Source organism: Hypanus sabinus, chromosome 10, assembly GCF_030144855.1.
Source record: "Hypanus sabinus isolate sHypSab1 chromosome 10, sHypSab1.hap1, whole genome shotgun sequence".
Lineage (NCBI taxonomy): Eukaryota > Metazoa > Chordata > Chondrichthyes > Myliobatiformes > Dasyatidae > Hypanus > Hypanus sabinus.
This window is the reverse complement of record NC_082715.1, coordinates 24,931,695-24,951,347: the sequence shown is the minus strand read 5'-3', so window position 1 is coordinate 24,951,347 and position 19,653 is coordinate 24,931,695. Positions and strand designations below refer to the sequence as shown.

General features: G+C 40.9%; 1 protein-coding gene across 2 annotated transcripts in view; it reads right to left on the bottom strand.

The window, feature by feature from the left end:
- The window catches only part of rspo3 (R-spondin 3), a 108,405-nt gene that overhangs the window by 76,209 nt on the left and 12,543 nt on the right, over window positions 1–19,653 (bottom strand). For both annotated transcript variants that reach the window (XM_059981519.1, XM_059981518.1), the window contains exons 2-3: window positions 16,439–16,630; window positions 7,362–7,511 (exon numbers count right to left, since the gene is read on the bottom strand). In XM_059981519.1, the coding sequence (XP_059837502.1) occupies window positions 7,362–7,511; window positions 16,439–16,630 (342 nt within the window). The remainder of the gene's footprint in view (window positions 1–7,361; window positions 7,512–16,438; window positions 16,631–19,653) is intronic.

Below are 19,653 nucleotides of genomic sequence, written 5' to 3'. Positions count from 1 at the left end.
CTTTAATAATAATGTCACAGTTACCAATTCACAATGAGATAAATGCAGCCAACCAAGGATTATGTATTTTCCGTCTGTACAGTTCTGTGGTTTCTTAAGGTTGTTATAGCCGGGGGTGGTAATGGGGACAAGCTCCCACTACCTATTAAATGCTCCTAATGATGTGTGCCTCAAATAGCCTCTGACAACCAAGTCCAGCTCCTATTTTCTACTGACAGGAGAAGGTGCAGGGGCAGGTTAAAACCGGTCGCTTTGGGTAGATGGGGCTCATTGGCTGTGGTTGGCAGCCTATCAAAGAGAAGGAAAACTCTGATCACAAACCTCTGCTGCCTTGTGGCTATACCTACTCAGGCGGAAGGCTTCGGGAGTAAACCCCGAGGGAAAAATCCGGAGCTGGAGTCCCTGAGTCAGTTCTACATTGAGTTCAATGCTGACTGGCAACTCCTGCGGTGCTGCTGGTACCAAACTGTGTCGGTCTCTGCCGTTCCTTTGGGTTCATCAGTTGCGTGGAGACGGGGAGTTTGCTACTTGGGCAACAGCTTGCTGTCCACGTCATACTGCCCAGGCTTGCATATCTAGACAGCTAGGATGCAATATCCATGGTCAACTCTGACCAACGGAGGCCCTCACCTCACCACACAGTTCAGTACAAAGTTAACAGCTAAAACTGCCTACTTTAGTAAAAGAGGAAAATGAATAAATTGTCAGGACCGGATAATGTACATCCCAGGCTGTAAACAGAAGCGAAGGAAGAAATCTCAAAGGATCTGGCTACAATTTTTCAATTACCCCTGTCTATATGAGTACTGCCAAGGAAATGGAAAGGTAACAGTGTCATATTTTTTAAAATAGGCCAGTTAATTTAAGTCCATTTTGAAGGACAGCATTAACCTTTGTTTAGAACATTAAGAGGGGATTGTGCCTAACTAACTATATTATGTTATTTGGTGAGGTAACAAGGAGGGTTAATAAGGGCAGCACACTTGATGTAGCTTACACAAATGTCAGCAAGGCTTTGCAGGGCCATATAGGAAACATGAAAAAAGTAAAGATGATTGACAGGCAAGGGGACACAATTGTAGTGCATAAAACTATGGGGTGTTCAAGAAAGAATAAGTTAGATTGATATAATCCCTCACCAGGAGAGTCAAAAGCCAGATGGCATGGATTTAAAGGAATGGACTAGAAGACAGGCTGAAATCATTGCAAGGCCAATAAAAGGAAAGGTGTAAGTGGAGCGGCCATTGCTGGAATGGCCATTGTATGAGTGGGCCAGTGTTAGAGTGGTCCGGCTTTAGTTCAACAGGTTTGGGCAAGCACAGGCAGAGGTTTTAAGTAAGAATAGTAAATTAGAAAGTTTCTAGTTTTTTCTTTTCTTTAGTATATAGCTAGTGCACTGAGAATGGATCCAGAAGTAGTGGTATGTTTCTTTTGTGAGATGTTGGAAATCTGGGAGACTTCCAATTACTTTTGATAAATTTACTTCAAAATTTTGAACTCTGAACTTTGTTAAAGAGGTCTGGCTCAATAGGTTTGGGCAAGCAGAGTCAGAGATTCTAAGTAATTTGCTATTAAGTTTGTTTTTGTCTCCATCAATACATAGTGCACTAAGAAAGGTCCAGAGTTAGTGGTATGTTCCTTGTGTGAGATGTGAGAACTCTGGGAGACCTCCCATCTCCCTGGTAACTACTGTATATCTGCACAAAGTGCATTAATATGCAGCTCCTCAGGAGAACATTTTAAGGAACTGGAGCTGCAGATGGATGACCTTTAGCTCATACAGGAAAATGAGGTGATAGACAGGAGCTCCAAGGAGGTAATCACCCCTAAGTTGCAGGAGACAGCTACCTAGGTGACTGCTAGAGAGAGGGAATGGCAATAGGCAGCCAGTACAGAATACCCTTTGGCCGTTCCCCTGAGTAAATATGCCACTTTGTTGACGGGGTGGGGGTGAGGGGGTTCCTACCAAAGCCGCAGCAAGGAGGTCAGGCTATGTGGCTCAGAAGGGAAGTGGGGAGAAGGGGAGTGCAGTAGTGATTGGGGATTACATAATTAGAGGAGTAGAAAGCAGACTCTGTGGATGTGAAATTGACACCTGGGTGGATGTCTTGAATCAGGTCCATTGTATTTTAAAAGAGAAGGGTGAATGGTCATAAGTCGTGGTACATATACAGTAGGAGAAGGAAGGAGGTCCTGAGAAGAGAAGATAGGACATTAGGCAGCAAGCTGAAAAGCAGGACCTTCAGGGTAGTAACTTCTGGATTTCTAACTGTGCCATTTGCCAGTGAGGTAAGAATAGGACAATTTGGCAGATGAATACATGGCTGAGGAATGGAAGCAGAGAATCTCTGGTTCCTGGAGAATTCTGGAGGATTCTGGATCGCTTCTGAGGAAGGTATGACCTGTACAAAAATGATGGGTTTTACCTGAACCCACGAGGGACCAATATCCTTGTGGTCAGGTTTTCTAGAGCTGTTGGGGAGGGTTGGGAGCTGGAGTGATAGGGCTGAGGATGGGGCCGTTGGTGTACAGCTATACACAATGAACAATAAACAATAGGTGCAGGAGTAGGCCATTCGACCCTTCGAGCCAGGACCACCATTCAATGTGATCATGGCTGATCATACACAATCAGTACCCCGTTCCTGCCTTCTCCCCATATCCCTTGACTCCACTATCTTTAAGAGCTCTATCTTGAAAGCATCCAGAGAATTGGCCTCCACTGGCTTCTGAGGCTGAGCATTCCATAGATCCACAACTTGCTGGGTGAAAAAGTTTTTCCTGAACTCCATTCTAAATGGTCTACCCCTTATTCTTAAACTGTGGCCTCTGGTTCTGGACTCCCAACATCGGGAACATGTTTCCTGCCTCTAACGTGTCCAATCCCTTAATAATCTTATATGGTTCAATCAGATCCCTTCTCATCCTTCTAAATTCCAGTGTATACAAGCCCAGTTGTTCCAATCTTTCAACATATGACAGTCCCACCATCCCGGGAGTTAACTTCATGAACCTGCACTCCCTCAATAGCAAGAATGTCCTTCCTCAAATTTGGAGAACAAAACTGAACACAATACACCAGGTGTGGTCTCACCAGAGCCCTGTACAACTGCAGAAGGACCTCTTTGCTCCTATACTCAACTTCCCTTGTTATGAAGGTCAACATGCCATTAGCTTTCTTCATTGCCTGCTGTACCTGCATGCTTACTTTCAGTGACTGAAAGACTGAACACCTAGATCTCATTGTACTTCCCCTTTTCCTAACTTCAGACCATTCAGATAGTAATCTGCCTTCCTGTTCTTGCCACCAAAGTGGCACCTCACATTTACCCACATTAAACTGCATCTGCCCACTCACCCAACTTATCCAAGTCACCATACATTCTCCTAACATCCTCCTGATATTTCACACTGCCACCCAGCTTTGTGTCATCTGCAAATTTGCTAATGTTACTTTTAATCCCTTCATCTAAATCATTAATGTATGTTGTAAATAGCTGCGGTCCCAGCACCGAGCCTTGCAGTACCCCACTAGTCACTACCTGCCATTCTGAAAAGGACCTGTTAATCCCTACTCTTTGTTTCCTGTCTGCCAACCAATTTTCTATCCATGTTAGTACTGTACCCCCAACACCATGTGCTCTAATTTTGCCCACTAATCTCCTATGTGGGACCTTATCAAAGGCTTTCTGAAAGTCCAGGTACACTACATCCACTTGCTCTCCCTTGTCCATTTTCATAGTTACATCCTCAAAAAATTCCAGATTAGTCAAGCATGATTTCCCCCTCGTAAATCCATGCTGACTCAGACTGATCCTGTTACTGCTATCCAACGTGCCACTATTTCATCTTTTATAATTGACTCTAGCATCTTCCCCACCACTGACGTCAGGCTAACCGGTCTATAATTCCCTTGTTTTCTCTCTCCCTCCTTTCTTAAAAAGTGGGATAACATTAGCTACCCTCCAATCCTATATGCAGTGAGGAAGGACTGACAAATGAGAGGGCAAAATTTTAGTCAGTGGAATGAGTTAAAGTGTAACAAGGGGTCAAAATCAAGAAGATTGATGAATACGGGACTAAAAGTGTTATGTTTAATGCACGCACTGTACAGAATAAGGTAATGATCTTGTGGTGCAAGTTAGGGTTTTGCAGGCATGACATTGTGGGTATCTTTGAGTCATGCCTGAAAGATGTTCATAGTTGGGAGCTTATTGTATTGAAAGGACAGACCGGTAGGCAGAGGGGGTGGGGTGGCTCTATTGGCAAAAATGAAAGCAAATTCTTGGAAAGCTGATAAAGGATTAGAAGGTGTAGAATTCTTATGTGTAGAGTTAAGAAACTGCAAGGGTAAAAAGACCCTGATGGGAGTTATATATCAGCCTCCAAAGAGTAGCAAGGATGTAGGCTACAAATCACAACAGGAGATAGAAAATGCATGTAAAAAGGGCAATGTTGTGATAATCATGGGGGATTTCAATATATTACAGATTGGGAAAGGTATGGTGCTTGTCCAAAGAGAGGGAATTTGTGGAGTGCCTTTTTAGAGCAGCTTATGGTTGAGCCCAGTAGGGAAAGGGCAATTTTGGATTGGGTGTTGTATAATGACCCAGATTTGATCAGGAAGCATAAGGAAAAGGAACCAGTAGGAGCCAGAGATCATAATATGATAGAATTCACCTTGCAGTTTTAGAAGAAGATAAAATCAAATGTATCAGTATTACATGGAATTAAAGTGAATTACAGAAGTATGTGAGAAAAGCTGACCAAAGTGCAACCTTGCCTGACATGGGAAGTCAAAGATAGGATAAATGATAAAGAGAGGGCATATACCATAGCAAAAATTATTGGGAAGGAAGGATTGGGAAGCTTTTTAAAACCAACAAAAGGCAACTAACAAAAAAAGCCATAAAGAGAAAAAAAATGAAATCTGAAGGTAAGCTAGCCAATAAAATAAAAAGAGTATACAGAAAGTTTTTTTCAGATATATAAAGAGTAAAAGAGAGATGAGAGCGGATACTGGACCACGGAAAAATAACACTAGATAGATTGTAATGGGGGACAAAGAAATGGATGAACTTAATAAATATTTTGCATCTATTTTCACTGTGGAAGACACTAGCAGAATGCCAGAAATATGAGAGTGCCAGGGAGCTGAAGTGACTGTTATTGTTATTGCTAAGGAGAAGGTGCTTGGGAAGCTGCAAAGCATGAAGGCAGATAAATCTCCTGGACCAGATGGTGTACACCCCAGGGATCCTTAAGAGGCAGCTGAAGAGATTGCAGAGGCATCAGTAAGGATCTTTCAAGAATTATTAGATTCTGGAATGGTTCCTGAGGACTGGAAAATTGCAAAGTCACTCCACTCTTTAAGAAGGAATGGAGGCAGAAGAAAGGAAATTACAGACCAGTTAGCCTGACTTCAGTGGTTGGGTAGATGTTGGAGTCCATTATTAAGGAAGAGGTTTTAGGGTACTTAGAAGGCCGAAGTCAGCATACTTTCCTTAAGGGAAAATCTTGCCTGATAAATCTATTGGAATTATTTGAGGAACTATCAGGCAGGATAGACAGTCAGTGGATGTGGTTAATTTATATTTTCAGAAGGCCCTTGACAAGGTGTCACACATGACGCTGCTCAACCAGCTGAGAGCTCATGGTATTACAGAAAAGGTGCTAGCAAGCATAGGATTATCTGACTTTTCTGGTTGGCTGCCAGTACCACACGGGTTGGTGTTGGGATTGCTTCTTTTCACAATGAAAGAATTGGTAGCTTTGTGGCCAGGTTTGCCAAAGACACCAAAGTAATGTTGAGGAGAGGGTAGTGCTGAGGAAGTGTTCGCAGAAGAGCTTAGACAGAATGGGGGGATGGGCAAACAAGTGGCAGATGGAATATAATTCAGGGAAGTGCACTTTGGCAGAAGGAATAAAGGCATGGACTATTTTCTAAATGGGAAGAAAATTCAAAAATCAGAGGTGCAGAGAGCCTTGGGAATCCTTGTGGAAGATTCCCTTAATATAAGTAAGTTGCAGGTTGAGTTGGTGGTGCTAGCATTCATTTTTAGAACATAAAAGCAAGGATGTAATGTTGAGGCTTTATAAGGCATTGGTCAGACCACACTTGGAGTACTGTGTGTAGTTCTGAGCCCTTTATCTAAGAAAAGATGTGCTAGCATTGGATAGAGTCCAGAGGGGGTTCACAAGAACTATCTCAGGATTGAAAGGGTTCACATATGAGGAGCATTTGATAGCTCTGGGCCTGTACTCGCAATGAGGAGTGAATCTTATATTGAAAGGTCTGGATAAAGTGGAGGTGGACAGGATGTTCCCTATAGTGGGGCAGTCTAGGACCAGAAGGCACGGTATCAGAACTGAGGGATGTCCATTTAGAACAGAGATGAGGAAAAAATTCTTTAACCAGAGGGTGATGAATTTGTGGAATTCATTGCCACAGATGGCTGTACAGGCCGAGTCGTTTGGTATATATAAGTTGGTTATAAAGTTTCTTGATTAATCAGGGAGTCACACGTTATGAGGAGAAGGAAGGAGAATGGGGTTGTGAGGGATAATAAATCAGGCATGATGGAATGGCAGAGCAGACTCAAAGGGCCGAATGGCCTAATTCTGCTTGTCTTCTGGTGTTATGGACTAAAGGGGAGCTGAGAAAATAGTTTTCAGCTAAATGGTTAAAGGGGTCTGGAACTCATTGGCTGCAGAACATATTGCATTTAAACAGAAATTGAATGTGGAATTGAAGGCAATTAATCTGCAAGGCTACAGTACTAGCGCTAAAAGATAGAATGAATTGGATAGTGAAAACACAAAGGATCAAATAGCTTCATTTTGGGACCTCAGTGTTTGATGATATATTAACTATGATATTTTCTTTCTGCTCTGATGTAAGCTGTTAAACAGCGTTTGATTGTATGAATGCCATTTTACATTTTATCACTTGGATGGTAAAACAGGAAACCAAATGAGCATTTTTTTTCATCCACCTTTTCAAGATTTAAGATTGCTTAATGTCACTTCCAGTACACAGTATAAAGGGAAACAAAATAATTGCTACTCCGGATCTGACACAGCACAAAAAAACCCGATAAGATAAAGAAGACAATAATTAAAAAAAACTACAATAAATGTAAATACATAAGATAGCTTATATACATAGATTGATTGTATGTCCATAAAGTGATATTAGGCTATATAAGGTGACAGACAGGAAATTATAAAGTGGTGGTGGTGGGGGTGTAGTGGGTGGTGCTGTTGATCAGCCTTACTGCTTGGGGAAAGTAACTGTTCTATGTCTGATATACAACATCAGTCATTCTTTTTCTTTGTATATTAAGTAGCTGTTTGCTTACCAGTGGTAGTGCATTCCATTGTCTGATTATTTGGGGCAAACCCTTCAGGGCAGATATCAAAACATTTTCCTTTATGCAAGTAGAATGCTGGTTTGCATTTTGTGCAGAAATTTTTGTTGAAGCAGGTATCACAGTTGTCAGCTGTACATTCTGAAAAACAACCATTTAAACATGAGAGACAGCACTAGGTTTTCAGTTATGATCTCATGCAAGTCTAATAAACTTTACCTATATATTACAATGCAGGCTGAGGCCATTTGGCCCAGAGTCCATGCCAGTCTAGGTGGAGTAGTCCCATCAGTCTCATTTCCTTCCCCTTTCTCTATTTCCTCATGGCTCTAACATTTAGTCTTTCTTCTTTGCCCTTTTGATTCTTCAGCAGCTTAAATGGTAACCAATTCAAAATGTATTAATTTATGAACCAATTAATCTACAGTCCTTGTGCTGAATCAATTTACACTGGCCAATTAACCAACTAGCACATATTAAGATGTGGGAGAAAACTGGAGAAAATCTATATGGCTGTGGGAAGAATGGGCAGACTCCACATAGACAGCGGTGCCTGGAGCTGTAAGCCAGCAGTACTAACTACTGCATAACTTTAGATTGGGCGATTTAACATAAACTGTAGGCCTAGAAAAATCATCATGACATGCATTAATATAAAGACAGAATTTTACAATAGATATTTTTACAGAGATGCTGTACTTGGTCTACAGTAGCTAGAAGTACTGCAGAAAATTTAAATAATGATCTGGAATATACCAGAATTATACAATGGCAATTTTCTGGAGTAAGTATTCTGGAATAAGAAAAAGTAACATCAGTATTGGTATCCATGAAACTTATTATGAATGCAACTGGAAAGATATTTGACTGGTCTCTCACAACCATAGTAATGTAATTAGCTCAAAAACAGTCCACCAAACTACTTGATTCAGGAAAATCAGAAATAATGAAAGGTTTGGCCTTGCTGATAAGGCCCACACTCGGTGAACAAATAAAGAAAAAGCTATCATGAATTATCTCTCTTATGGCATGAGGCATATTCATAGCAATACATTTTAAGAGACCATTTTGGTCTAATGTTTCACAAAACCTGCAGATCATAAATATACAATTGACACAGCACTTTAAACATTGAAGTTTCATAAATGAACCGAAAGACCCACAATGTAAATAGCTTTGGATATTGAATAAAACTTTCCTCTGTTAGGAATCTACTGCGATATATGAGTAACATCTTGCCAGGATTATGTGGGAATGGATGAAAGTTAATTCAGACATAAACTAAGTAATGCAGAGGACCCTGCCTGAAATGTAAGCTCTGTTCCTATCTCCATGGATACTAATTAATCTGGTAAGTTTTCCAGCATTTGTTTTTATTTTTACTGCCCTGTCAGCCTTTTCAGATTCAAAGATTCAAAGTACATTTATTATTAAAGTATGCATGCAGTATACAACCCTGAGATTCGACTTCCTCTGAAAACAGCCACCTACTTAATTCTTATTGTTCTTCATGATCTAATTTTTGGCAGAACAATGATGTTCAAAATACTGATTTTTTCTGATAATATTACAGAAGTATGATTACTTTATCAGTAGTTTTTGAATTTGCTTCCAGGTTTGGACACTCACAAATAATCCAAATTCTTCAACAAGTTGCCAAAGCATGTCTGGGACAGGTACAGTGGAAAGCCCTGTCATAAGTTTTCCCACAGGAATTAGATTTGGAGATAATTTTGTCTCTGGAAATTATGCATCAGTTAAGTGGTGATCATGTGTGTAAGGAACTAGACAACAGGGCTCACTATGGAAGGAAAAAGGAAGAATCCCATGGGCCTGACATGGTACAGGAGGACACCATACTGAGGCATGATTTTAATATTCTAATTGATTTTTTTCAAATTCCTTTGTGGCTTCTCCAATCTATATCTGTATGGGCTCCCTCATTCCTAAATCCCCCTGAGATCTAAACTCTCCTCCAAATCTGACTTCCTGCACATCTCCAGATGTCTTCACTGGATGCCTTCAACTCTCAATACTGTACATTGGATCCCTAAATATTTTCACTCCCAGCGCTTTACAATTTTCCTTAAAAACTCCCTCTTCTAGCAATATTTTGGTCCCTTGTCCTGGTGTCTCTGAAAGGACCGATGTCATTTTTATGTAGTTTCTGTGAAATTCCTTGGGTTAATTTTTCTATTTTAAAGTGGCTGTACTATGAAATAAAACAAAAAGGAAATGCTGCATATATGTTGGAACAGAGCTTGTACACGCAGTGTCCACTTTAATCAGGTACAGGACGTGTCTAATAAAAGTGGCCCCTGATTGCATGTCTGATACGTTTGTGGTCCTCTGCTTCTGTAGTTCACAAGTTGTGCGTTCAAGGATGCTCTTCTGCACACTGTTGTTGTAATGTGTGGTTAATAGAGTCAATGACACTTTCCTGTCAGTTTGAACCAGTCTGGCCATTCTCTTCTGACCTCTCTTATTAACAAGATGTTTTTACCCCCAGAACTGGATGTTTTTTTTTAAATTTAGAGACTGTTGTGCATGAAAACCCCAGGAGATCAATAGTTTCTGAGATACTCAAACCACACCGCTTGGCAACAACAATCATTACACGGTCAAAGTCACTTTGATCACATTTCTTCCCCATTCTGTTGTTTGGTCTAAGCTGAAACTCTTGGCCATGTCTGCATACTTTTATGCATTGAATTGATGCCTTATGATTGGCTGATTAGATATTTGCACTAATGAGCAGTTGTACAGGTGTACCTTATAAAGTGGCCACTGAATGTATTTCCAGTTAAGGACTTTTCATTTGAACTTTTTTCAGGTTTGGTGAGAGGTCATTAACACTAAACTTTTAACCTTTGCTTCTCTTTTCTCAGATGCTGCAATATTTCCCAGTGTTTCCAATACTTTGTGTTTATATTTCAGATCACTGTATTATACGATTTGTACTTTACAACATGACAATCCTGACCACACTCTAAACAAAAACAAATAATTTTCTGTAAAGTACTTGGGATGCCCTGAGGTTGTGGAAGGGATTAAGTCCTTTTGCTTCTTATTTATAGCTCTCTTTGGCTGCCAGGAATCTGGATTCAAACAAACATTCAAAGAGAATTTAATACCAATGCATTTTTGTAGGATTTCACTGGCTAGAAACTGGAGTGAGTTTTCTGAAATTGCATAATTAATTCATAACTTAACATCTGCCTCAACTCACTGCTGTGAATTCAGGAGCTTCAAAAAATGACATGCAAGTAGACAGAATACAATGAATTTTAAGGGATAAGATTACTTTGGTGAATAATAAGAAAACTTCCATTTTTCGACATCATCACATAACGTGAAGTTTTAAAAAAGTTTACAGTTTAACTGCACTGTCGAAAGAAAGTCCTGATCACTAAAAGCAGGTTTTATCTTGTTGATAATTTCTTTAAACCTCTATTGAAACCATCAGGAAAAGACTTCTCAGTTGTTCGCATTTTAATATCTTTGAGATCTCAATAGGCACATAGCGTTAATCTCTTGTTTAAAATATACCAAGATCTAAATTCAATGTTGTAATCTAATCTAGCAATATAAATTATTTACTTATCGCCTACTCCCGAAACTCACACTTAAACTTCAGATGACTGCTTGCCATTGTCCCCAGTTATTCCCCAGTTATTTAATAGAACTGCCAACTTAAATCTGTAAAGAAAAGTGCTGGGCACATTAACAGCACTTCAAAGCTGGCAGAGGTATGTTAAAATGTATGTCACTGTTTATAATAGAAATGGCCATCTGTATTTTTACTAGCACATTACAGTGTGAATTCACATTCCTGTACATTGAATTATGTATTAAAAACATTGAAAAATCACATACAGGCTAGAATATTCTGTGGCATTGCACAATATTTAAGATTCCTACCGGATAATACTAATGTATTAACACTTAAGGCTTCTCCTGCAGCAAAATCTAGGCCTTGAGCAATTTGCTGTTGTGGGGCCCAGTTCCTAGTGCAAGGTTCGGACCATTTAGACGCTGGCCCAGATAGTCTGGGGGCTCCTCTCTTCATGACACTAAGGCCGGTCAGACTGCCCCCAGCTGCTGTACTTCGTGACTGCAAACATTGCGGTGATTTGCCCTGCTAATATGATGAATTGAATACAGAGGCTTTGGGCCTACTCCGGGGACTTGGATCCAAGGACTCAATTTGGTTCGGAATTTTGCTGTTGCTGCTCACTTCTATTGTTTGCATGATTTGTTTTGTGCTTTTTTTTCTTTCTCTGTGGCCACTGGGGGTTGAACATAATGTTTTAATTGGGTCCTTGCTTTGTGACTGCCTGTAAGCAAACAAATTTTGAGGTTGCATAACTTATGCATTCTTTGATTTATCCATTGTATTAAAGATCTGAGCCAACTTATTCCAGCAGTGATATTCTGTTATTTTCATGTGCGCAGCTTGTATAAAGACTTTCCCATGAAGCACAATTAATTTTAGTTGACTTGTGACACATCTAAAACTAATCTGTGTATGTCAGGCCTATACCTTTCAAAGGCAAGATGAGCGGTGAATTCTAAGACTACTAAGAGGCATTGGTGATTTGGAGAAGCTTTGACAAGTGCAGACCCTGGAACTAGCACTCGATAACATTGTCGTACGTAGATCTTCTGATCATCACATTGACAAATATGCTGCATGTTTGGGGTCCAGAAGGACACCATGCGATGAAAGGTTGAGGTGACCAATATGCCTGCCAATGCTCCAAGGACTTGGTCAAATGTCAGTGGAAACAAACCCTGAAGTTCCATTAAGAGCTACTTTGCTACACTCATCCTCTTATTTCAACATTCACAATACAGATCACGCGTATTACTCTTTAAACGCATTTCCAGCTATTCAATCATTGCAGGCACATCATACACATGGGTCTTCCTGCTTTGATCACTTCCATCTCTCTTGCAAGAGCAGGAGGAACACAACCATGGAGGTGTTTCTGCATCCACAGGCTGAATCATCTAGGTGCTCTGGATTATGGGCTCACCAACTAAAGAGCTGGTGGACTATAACGGAGAAAGTGATGATTGAAGACTGATTGAAAAAGTCGTGTTTTTTGCTTCATTTTGGGGATCAGGGCATCATCAGCAATACCAGCACTTCTTGTCCCACTTGTACATTCTTGAGAAGGTGGTGGTACCTTCTTAATCACTGCAGCCCTTCTGATGAAGCATCTCCCACATTGCTCTTGGGGAGGGAGCTCCAGGATTTAGCCACAGCAATGATGGATGAACACCAATGCACTTTTAAGTGTTGTGTGTAAGCATGGGAATATCAAGTTCATCTCCAGCTCACACACAATACATAGAAATATATTAGTGTTCCTCCTTCACTGCTATGACAAAATCCTGGAACTCCCTACCCTTGACATTGCAGGTATGGACAGCTCATGGGTGGGGCACACCCACGCTGTCACTGGAGTGTATACAAACTTCTTACAGTGCGGGCAGAGAGTTGAATCCCTATCGTTGATGGTGCACTAACTACTAGGCTACTGTGCCACCCCCTATGAAAGTCTAGATTAGTGGTCGCCAACCCGTCAATCTATGAGACTTTCCCAGTAGATCCCGAAAAAGAAAGAAAAATAAATACAAAAAAAAACTGTTGACAGATTGTTTCCGGGTTGTGGGATTTTAGTTCCGTTCTTTCTGCCCAGTGCGCACATGTGTAGCTCCCCCCGCACTACACAGTGTACTTCAGTGGTCCCCAGCCACCAGGCTGCGAGGAAATGATATGAGTCAGCTGCACCTTTCCTCATTCCCTGTCACGGCCACTGTTGAACTTGAATACACGTGAGGTCATTACCCAAGCGCGTCAGGGATCTCTGGTTAGTCTCGGGTAACTGGCCGCACGAAGTGGCCGGTGAGAAGTGCCATTACTACTGGCCTGGAGCACGGACAGATGGGCGCGGCCTCTGAACCTGTTTAGCACACCGAATGTTCGTGGGGAACCCGGTGCTAAAATATTCACAGTCGACCTAATTCAGGCTCAGGGTTTCATAAGTAGCGGAGCAGCTACCTCGCTGCGATCTAGTGAAACAAACTTTTGTCGGCCGATTAATCCAACAAGGGGGAGCGGACGTGCGCCCTGTCACACTCCTCGCTCAGTCGGTTGCTCTCTCCAGACTGTGACCACCGTGGCCCCGGCACTGGAACAGCTGCACCTGGCCAAGGTGGCTGGCGGCGGGCGGGCGGAAGGCTGGAGCTTGGGCCCGGAGGCTGTCTAATGAGGCAATGAAGCCCTCAAAACTGCTTCAGTACCCTGAGTCCAAGCACCCTGCACTTAAAGACAAACCCGTTGAGTATTTTTCCAGCAGAAAAAACGTGAGCAAGCTGGACAGCAGCTGAGAGCAACATAAACTAATTTGCGGAATAGACTGGACATAAGGGTCCTGCTTCAAGTATCGCTGTATTCTGGTCGCATTTAACACCCCCCACCATCGGCTGGTCCATAAGAATATTGTCAATATTAAACCGGTCCGTGGTGCAAAAAAACGGGTGGTGACCCCTGGTGTTCATACCTTACTTCTACGTCCGGGTTGCGGGGTTTTACTTCCAGTCTTTTCTGCCCCGGTGCGCATGCGTGTAACTAATCGATTTGGAGTCGATCTTGCCTTTCACTAAGGCCAAGGTAGGGGATCTTGGGCTTAAAAAGATTGGTGACCACTAGTCTAGATGGATTCAACGTGTACCAATCAAGAGGGCTGCTTCGCTCTGGATTGTACTGAGCTGCTTGAGTTCTTTTTGGAGTCACAGTCAAAGGATTCAAGGTACAGAGCATGTATAAATTACGCAACCTTGAAATTCTTGACTGCTTTCAAACAGCCACAAAGTCAAGAAACCTGAAAGAAATCAATTACGAAAAAAAGAAAGGCCAACACCCAATGCACAACCAAAAGAGGAAAAAACCCCACAAGTCACGCAAACAACAGCATTCCAAACAAAGTTGAGTCCAGACACCCGCATCCCCGGAGCAGCCAGAGTCGGCCCAAAGCCTCAGCGTCATACAGTTCGTCATACAGCGGGGCAAGCCACCGCGAAGCGCACAGCAGCAGGAGCAGACTCGCGGCCTTAGCACCGCAGAAAGAGTGAACATTGTGGGAGAGAGAGGAAAATCAGTCTCCGGTCCCGGCACCCTGCCTTTCCAGCCTATCTGTGGAATCCAGCCTATCTATCGTTTAAATTGTTTGAACAGCGGGTTGTGCCCCATGTCCTAAGACCTCATCGTCCAACTTGAAGCTGATCTTGACTTCTGCAAATTGGCTCGGCACTTTCAGTGATCCAACCTCACACCCAGTTTAGGTGCACCAAAACTTCTGCGGCTTGACTCTTCTTCAAATTGCTCGCTCCAACTCCATCTCTGTCCCTGAAATGGCCTCGAGCGCGTTGCACCCTGACTTTGCAAAACACCGGCTTGGCCGATCCTTCAGATCAGCTTTGCCTCCGCTCGCTTCTTCATTGTTTGTGGTAATAGTATACCACAACTTAGCTCATAAAATGTTTTTAGTCATATTTCTCGTTTAAGATGCCACTACTGGTAGTTCTGAGGGCAAGAGATACAACTCACAAGTGGAGAATATTCTATCATATCTCTGATTTTGTGCCTGGTAGACGGTGGAAAACCTGAGGCTGTCAGGAGGTGAGTTGCTCATTAACAAGATACCCATCCTCTTCTTCTTCTTCTTCTGACTTTTAGTGGCAACCGGCAGTCCAACTTAAGGTGCATTACCACCTTACACTGCATTAGAGTGTGGTGTGGAAAGTTGGGAAGTAAAACCCCAACTAGCTCTTTATCAACTGAAAACCAAATGCGCTTTTGCATCCTTTGTATTTATGTAGATATCTAGTTGAATTTCTCACCAGTGGTGACACAACAGTTGTCATACCACCAAATCCAAGGATAGGTGGTTGGGTTATCTCCTGTTGGAGTATGTTAATTGGCATTTATCAGTCCATGCCTAAATGTTCTCCCACTCTCACTGCACAGAATGAATCAGTTTGGTTGGAGAATGGTTTCTCTAGTGACAGGGATTTCAGGATGTAGCTGTGATGGGTCATTCACCTGATAGGCCGGATAGTTGCAAATGCTTCAGTATTTTCCTTTGCACATACATTCTGGGCCGCACTGTTGTTGAGTTTGAAGATTTCTCAGAGTATCCACCTCTTGTTAACTATTTAATTGTCCATTATTACTCATGATCAGGTCTACAGAGATTTAATTTGATCCATTGGGAATATCTGTGCTGGGCTGGGTTTCATTGCTTCCATCGTTCATGGTGCTGCTCTAGACATAGAAAATGGCCACTGAAATGCTAAAAGCTGCAAATGCTGATATATCTGAAACCCAAGGAAGAGAAAATGCTAAAGATATTCAGCAGGTAAGCTAGATGTTGAGAATAGAGAAACAGTTCGCATTTCTATCTCCATAAATGCTGTCCGACCTGCTGAATATCTCCCAGTTTCTGTTTCTGTAACAAGAATGGTCAGACTAATAGAATAAAAACAAAATTTAACTAAAGTGGCTTTGTTAAAAGTAAGTGAAGTATTTCTAAACTGGGTGCTGATAAATCAACCCTCTGTGCTTTGAAATGCAGACTCTATTCTTCTGAAGGTTTTTTTTCAGCATTGTCACAGTGGGCAGTGATGCTGCTGAATTTGAAAGGTTTACATTTTTAGTAATTACTTTGCAGAAATTCTCAGAAAGTAGAAGGTATGGGTAAATGCCATCTCCTTTGCACCCTGTCAATCCTCTGAACTCTTAATCCAGGATTAAGTGTTTTGCTGACACTTTAACAATGCATGAAGGGAGCTGAAATGCAGTTAAAATCTTTTCATCTATAACAGTTATCACTTGTATAGATAGACAAAGCATCTGCAGTCCACTTTCTCAAAACTCATCTGTTAGTGTAATCCAAATGCCATCTCATTGCATGGATAATTTTTTTGGTTCTGGGGAAAGAGCAGTTGAGGTAAATGACACAATGGTCATTCCTGGTATTCATTTTCTTTACACTTACGTGCACATGTGTTCATTTCTGGTGTTCGGACTCCATAATATCCACTTGGACAAGAAGAGAGACAAACTCCAGTCTGCTTCATCCCATTTCTCTCCAGAGAAAAGAAAAGTCTGGGTTTACATGACAGACATCCATTAAAATCAGAACATTGGTCGCACCCTTTTGGGCAATTTTGGCTCACACCTGTATTCACTGGAAAGAAATAACAATAATTATCTTACTGGCTACTAACACCGTCAAAATGTTTAACTTATTATAATTTATAATCAACCTTTATCAGTTTATTAGTTATCATTCTTTGCGAATGTGATGAATAGCTATTAATAACTACGTAGTGGTAGATTGGTAGTCCTAAAACATTAATATATAAAGTTATACAACGTGGAAATAGCCCAGCATGTGTATGCTGACCAATGTATCTATCTGAGCTCATCCCATATGCCTGTGTTTGAGCATGCCCCACTTGAGCTTTTCTATCCACGTACCAGCTCAAATATCTTTTAAACGTTGTAACTGTACCCACCTCTACACCTTCCTTTGGTAGTTCATTCCATATACCCTCCATCTTCTGTGTGAAAGTTATCTCATTCCCTCCAGTCCTGTAAACACCCCCTGTGAACTGGTCTATTCTGCTGTTTAGTTTGCAACTATGGCTGAAGTAGACCAACAGAATGTCATATACCTGTCTGAAGTTCTTTATATTTTACATCATGGTGTCTGTGTTACTATTCCACTGTACTCACTTCCACTACTTGGACTATGTCATTCTATATCTTAATCATTCTTCATGGAAAAAAAATTATCTGATGTCTGTCTTGAATATGTGCTTACAAGTTATTTGAATATTTTGCATTTGAATGATCATATTGTAAGATTAGCTCTTCATTTTATCCTTACTGTGCTAGGAAGTCCAGACTATCCTGGCCTTTCATCTTCGTAACAGCTATTTAACTCTAGGGATCTGTTTATGTCGCTTCCTACGATTGTCTCCAGCATGTGAATATCCTGATGAGACAGATATTTTTAATTTTTCCTGGAATATTTCCCCGTTGTCTTGCTAACCAGAAATGAATATTATTCTCAAGCTGAGCATTGAACAATATTACCATGACTTGCATTCTAATGAGTTTGCTATGGAACTTATCTGTTGGTTTAATTGGCTTTTGCTCTTCATTAGTTAATTATGCTTAGCATTAATTAACTTTAAAAGTCGTAGGTCACCTTCACCTTTATTTTTTTTATTGAAATATTCTTCACTGAGTACTAATGCTGCTAAGCTTTGCTTTCACTGTGCAAAAATACATTCAATATAGCACTGCATACAATTGCACTCAACTATTATTGCCGTTGAGTGACAAACCATACAATTTTCAGAATAGTAAGATGCTAAATAAGTTACTAGACTAATGTCCAAAAGCATAACTGTTAACTCTGAGGCAAGAGTTCAACTTCCACAATGGTGGGTGGTTAGAAGGAGAATTGAAGTTCAAATAATTAAATAAATATTGAATTAATAACTAAAATCAATACTGGAGACCTTGAAGCTAACACATTGTTGTAAAAACTTCTTATGTTATTTGGAGAAGATTCTCTAACAACTTTACAATTCTGGACTATTTGTGATTCCAGACCAAATAAGTTCCCATGTCCTCAAAAGCCACTCAGCTTAAGGGGCATTTAATTATAGGGGAAGAATTTGTTGGTCTATCAGCATGAGTGAATGAATAAGAAAACACCTACATTGAACCTTTGTTAGTACCATGTCAATGTGTTTAACAAGAGTATCACCAAGAAAGAAACATTGGCATTGAGCAATGATGATCAAAAACTGCGTGAGAGATTATAATTAGCATGTTTTAAAAAGAGAATCATATTGAGAGGACTTCCAGAGCTAGGGCTTAGGAATAAAAGGAACTATCTGAAATTCTAGATTAATGACAATTAAGGATATGTCAATGCCCAAGTGTAACAAGGTAAGTGCCATAGAGGAAATAGGGCCAAGAAAGCACACCTGTGTTTCTACTTCCTTAGGAAGCTAACAGAAATTTCGCATGTCCCCAATGACCAATTTTTATAGGTGCACCATAGATATAGCATCCTATCCAGATACATCATTGCTTGGCATGGCAATTGCTCTGCCCCAAGATCAACATAACTGCAAAGAGTGGTGAAGACAACTCCATACATCTAGAAAATTAGCCACTCCTCCATGGACTCTGTCTTCACTTCTTGTTGCCTTGGTAATGCAACCAACATAAAACCCCAGACATTCTCTTGTCTCCTCCCTCCCACTGGGTAGAGGATACAAAAGCCTGAAATCATGTACCACCAGGCTCAGGACAGTTTCTAACCTTCTGTTATAAAACTGTTGAACAGACTTCTTGTATGATCAACTGGACCCTTGGCCTTGCAATGTACTCTGACATGAGTTTGTAGCTTATTGTCTCTTTGCACTGCACTTCCTCTGTAACTGTAACACAGCAAATTGCTTTCTATTACCGTTTTCCCTTATTCTGCCTTGATGTACTGATTTCATGAAATAATCTGTATGGAAGGCATGCAAGACAAAGTTCTTCACTGTACCTCATGTGACAGTAATGAACCAATTACCAACTACTACCATGGCGGGATTACAAAGATCTTGCAAGTTTATAAGGCTGGATAGGGTTAGGAATAATTAGGCCATGCTTTAATCTGAAAGCAGGAGTGTGAGTTCTAAAACTAACCTGATATTGGGCTGAGATCCAATGTAAGATATTAAGTAATGGAGGCAATTATAGCACAGTGTAAATGTGAGGTTCTTATTTAAATAGAAACAGAACGAAATATGGTTCTCAAAAGGATTTAGTACACAAACATAATTAACATGTAGATACAATGAGCAATTTTGAATGTAAATATTATTTTAGTCTTTATTACAAAAGGTGTGATTAATGAATAAGGTCGTTTTGCTGCAATTGTATAATCTTTGGTAAGACCACATTTGGTGTAAACAACTGCAGTTCACCCTACCTACTGAAAGAAATGCATTTGCCTTCATACCATGAAGCTTCATTCCAGAAATGAATGGGGTTGCTTTTGAGGACGTATTATTATGGCCCTTTTAGAGATGAAAAGAATTTAACTGAAGATCCCCAAGAAAGTTGGCATGGCCATCATTGCAAAGTTGGCGCCCCTGGCTGGAAAGTCTAGAACCAGGGGCAAAGTCTGAAGAT